At 44.9% G+C, this 2500-nt stretch overlaps 1 protein-coding gene across 1 annotated transcript in view; it reads right to left on the bottom strand.

Moving 5' to 3' along the window:
• The window catches only part of dll4 (delta-like 4), a 10464-nt gene that overhangs the window by 7447 nt on the left and 517 nt on the right, over positions 1-2500 (bottom strand). The window contains exons 2-4 of the mRNA XM_080850586.1: positions 2208-2468; positions 1755-1812; positions 722-985 (exon numbers count right to left, since the gene is read on the bottom strand). Coding sequence (XP_080706712.1) covers positions 722-985; positions 1755-1812; positions 2208-2468 — 583 coding nt within the window. The remainder of the gene's footprint in view (positions 1-721; positions 986-1754; positions 1813-2207; positions 2469-2500) is intronic.

The raw sequence follows: 2500 nt of genomic DNA, 5'->3' as shown, positions 1-2500 counted from the left end.
TAAATAAATATCTGGGTTGCTTTGTTTAAAATAGCCATTTAAGATCACAAGCAAGAATTTGTGACTGCTTTTGGTCTTGCACAATATTATGAGGTTCAAACCACGGACAAACCGTCGTTTCTCTAATGTGCCTAGTTTTCAAGCACTGCCTTAATTTGCCTCTCCTATTTTGTGTTTCTAGGTTGTATGTGACATTGATTTCACATGGTTACAAGCCTAGTGTTTAACGGCTGGTTAGATCCGAGCAGATGCTTGCTCTTAAGAGCGGACAGCTGCCCCATTGTTGCTGGTGGGCTGTTCGGACCGTGTGTGTGTGTGTGTGTGACCGTGTTTGCAGCTGCCGCGCTCCGCTTCAACAATAGAGACCGCAATTTAGTGGCGCGTGGCGGATGATAATGCCGCGATTAACCCGGCGCGTGCTGCTCTCCTAGGAGAGCGCGGGTCGGATTAAGCTCTCTGAACTGAACTGGCGCGCGCTGGGGTGGGAGAGAGAGAGCGAGAGTGCCCCTTGGAGGACCACCTCATGATTGCAAAATGTTTAAACTGCCTCGATTTTTACTGACAATAACGACGAGAAACACACAGTGAGAATGTGTAATTCAACCATGATGAAGGAGGAACAGGTTAATCTGTTCCTTATACACACATTATAATGAAGACAATGAAGAAAACCCATTTAGTTATTTGAGGCCAATCACATATGGCTTCTCCTGTTGCTTACGTTCTTCGCAGTATTTTCCATTCCAGCCAGGGAGACAGGAAAATTGCCCGTCTCGGTCGCAGGTGTAGTGGCCAAAACGGTCGTCCCTGGGAGTGCATATTTGGGAACAACTGTCGCCGTAGTAATTTTCATTGCAGATGAACCGGTATGAATACCTTAGCTCCGTCTGCTTCCACGTCAGAAAATCCCGAGACCACTCAGCACCTACTTCCAACTTTCTCTGGGTGGAAAAGGTGCTAACCAATAACTCAGGGTGCGATGTATCTGTACAGAGAAAGAAAGAAACACACACACACACACACACAAGGTCATTTAACTATAGCAAAACTGAAACACACATCTGAAAAGGATGCTCCGAAATTGAACGCTAATGTGGTTCTTACAGCTAGACTTTTTTTTAACCTCAAATTAATTGTAGGCCTATTGGTGGGAAATTGGGCGTAAAATGGGAAGGCGTCCTTTAAATCACTTATTAAGGCGGATTCGTTTATGTTTAAAAGTGATTCTAGAGTGCAGTTTACGGCTATTTAAATTTCCTCTTCCTTTGTGTGAGCAAAACATGTTCGACCCTATCACCCCCCTCTCCAAAGGTCGGAACAGAAAAAGGTGTAAAGTACAGGAAAAGGCCGTCAGGAGGTTTTGGCTAGGGCTAGATATTCTCACCAAAGACCTGCTCACTTTCCCACGCCAAAAATAAACCAGAGGAAGCGCGATTGTGTGGAGCGAGGGGATGAAATAAGTGCCTTGTTGCACGTAATTCCAACAATGGATGTGCGGGGAGGAGGAGGGGGGCTCTTGGGGGGGAGGGGGGGGGGGGGGGGGGGGGTGGGCAAGACCCCCCACCATACATAAAAAACAACAACAAAAACTCAACCGTGGAAAATTTTAATGGCAACGTGATCTTGCTCAAAATGCTATAAACTGTAACATAAAAGTGTCTTAACACATTTGTCAAATGATGCACAATAATACAAATGAAAATGAGTTGTCTCCCCCTGGCGGGGGCGTAAAATATTGATCTGTCGGTACTCACCTAATGGTAATTCCTGTGTCGGAGCATACCAGGCTTCAATGATTAAAGAGAAGGATCCCTAAAGATAAAAGCAGCCATGCAATCCATTAGATACTTAACACAAATAGTCAACAAGCTCATCGTAGAATTGCCAACACAGTTTACAATACAAATAACAGAATGTCGAGTTTAATATTGCTGATAAGTAAGTGTGTATATATGCACCATTAGACTGTTACAAAACTGGTTATGTTAGACAGTTATGTAAAAAAAGATGTAGTCTTCAAATGAACAACATGCAGGCTACAACAACAGAGCGGTGCGATACCAGTGGCCAAATTGAGATAGGCAGGTGTTTCACCCTATCAGGCTACCTGGCAGCAGAGCGCTCCAGAGGTGCCACATTACCTAAACGCTTAGTTTAAAGTTTCAAAATAAATTAGCTTTAAGTAATTACAATCATTCCAGTCTTACCGGCCATCTAAAGTCGATCGGTAATCGAATTGGTTTATTGACCCCGCCGTTCTTCGTGACGCTGAACGACTTGGCCCCTAACACCGGCGTGATATCGCTGCCGAAGACGCATTCACCGGGGGTCACCACCGTTTGGTAGTTCTTCAGGCACACTCGGAAAAAGGTCCGACAATCCGAACCACATGGCAAACCATTGGCCAGCAAACTGTAATCGTTCTTAAACTCATGAAGATCAAGCTCGAATACACCGGATCCGTAAGCCTGTGGGAGCGTAATAAACACATCAGTCAAAC

Source organism: Sprattus sprattus (genome assembly GCF_963457725.1).
Source record: "Sprattus sprattus genome assembly, chromosome: 13".
In the NCBI taxonomy this organism is placed as follows: Eukaryota; Metazoa; Chordata; class Actinopteri; order Clupeiformes; family Clupeidae; genus Sprattus; species Sprattus sprattus.
Note: the sequence above shows the minus strand (reverse complement) of the source record. Positions and strands in the feature narration are given on the sequence as shown.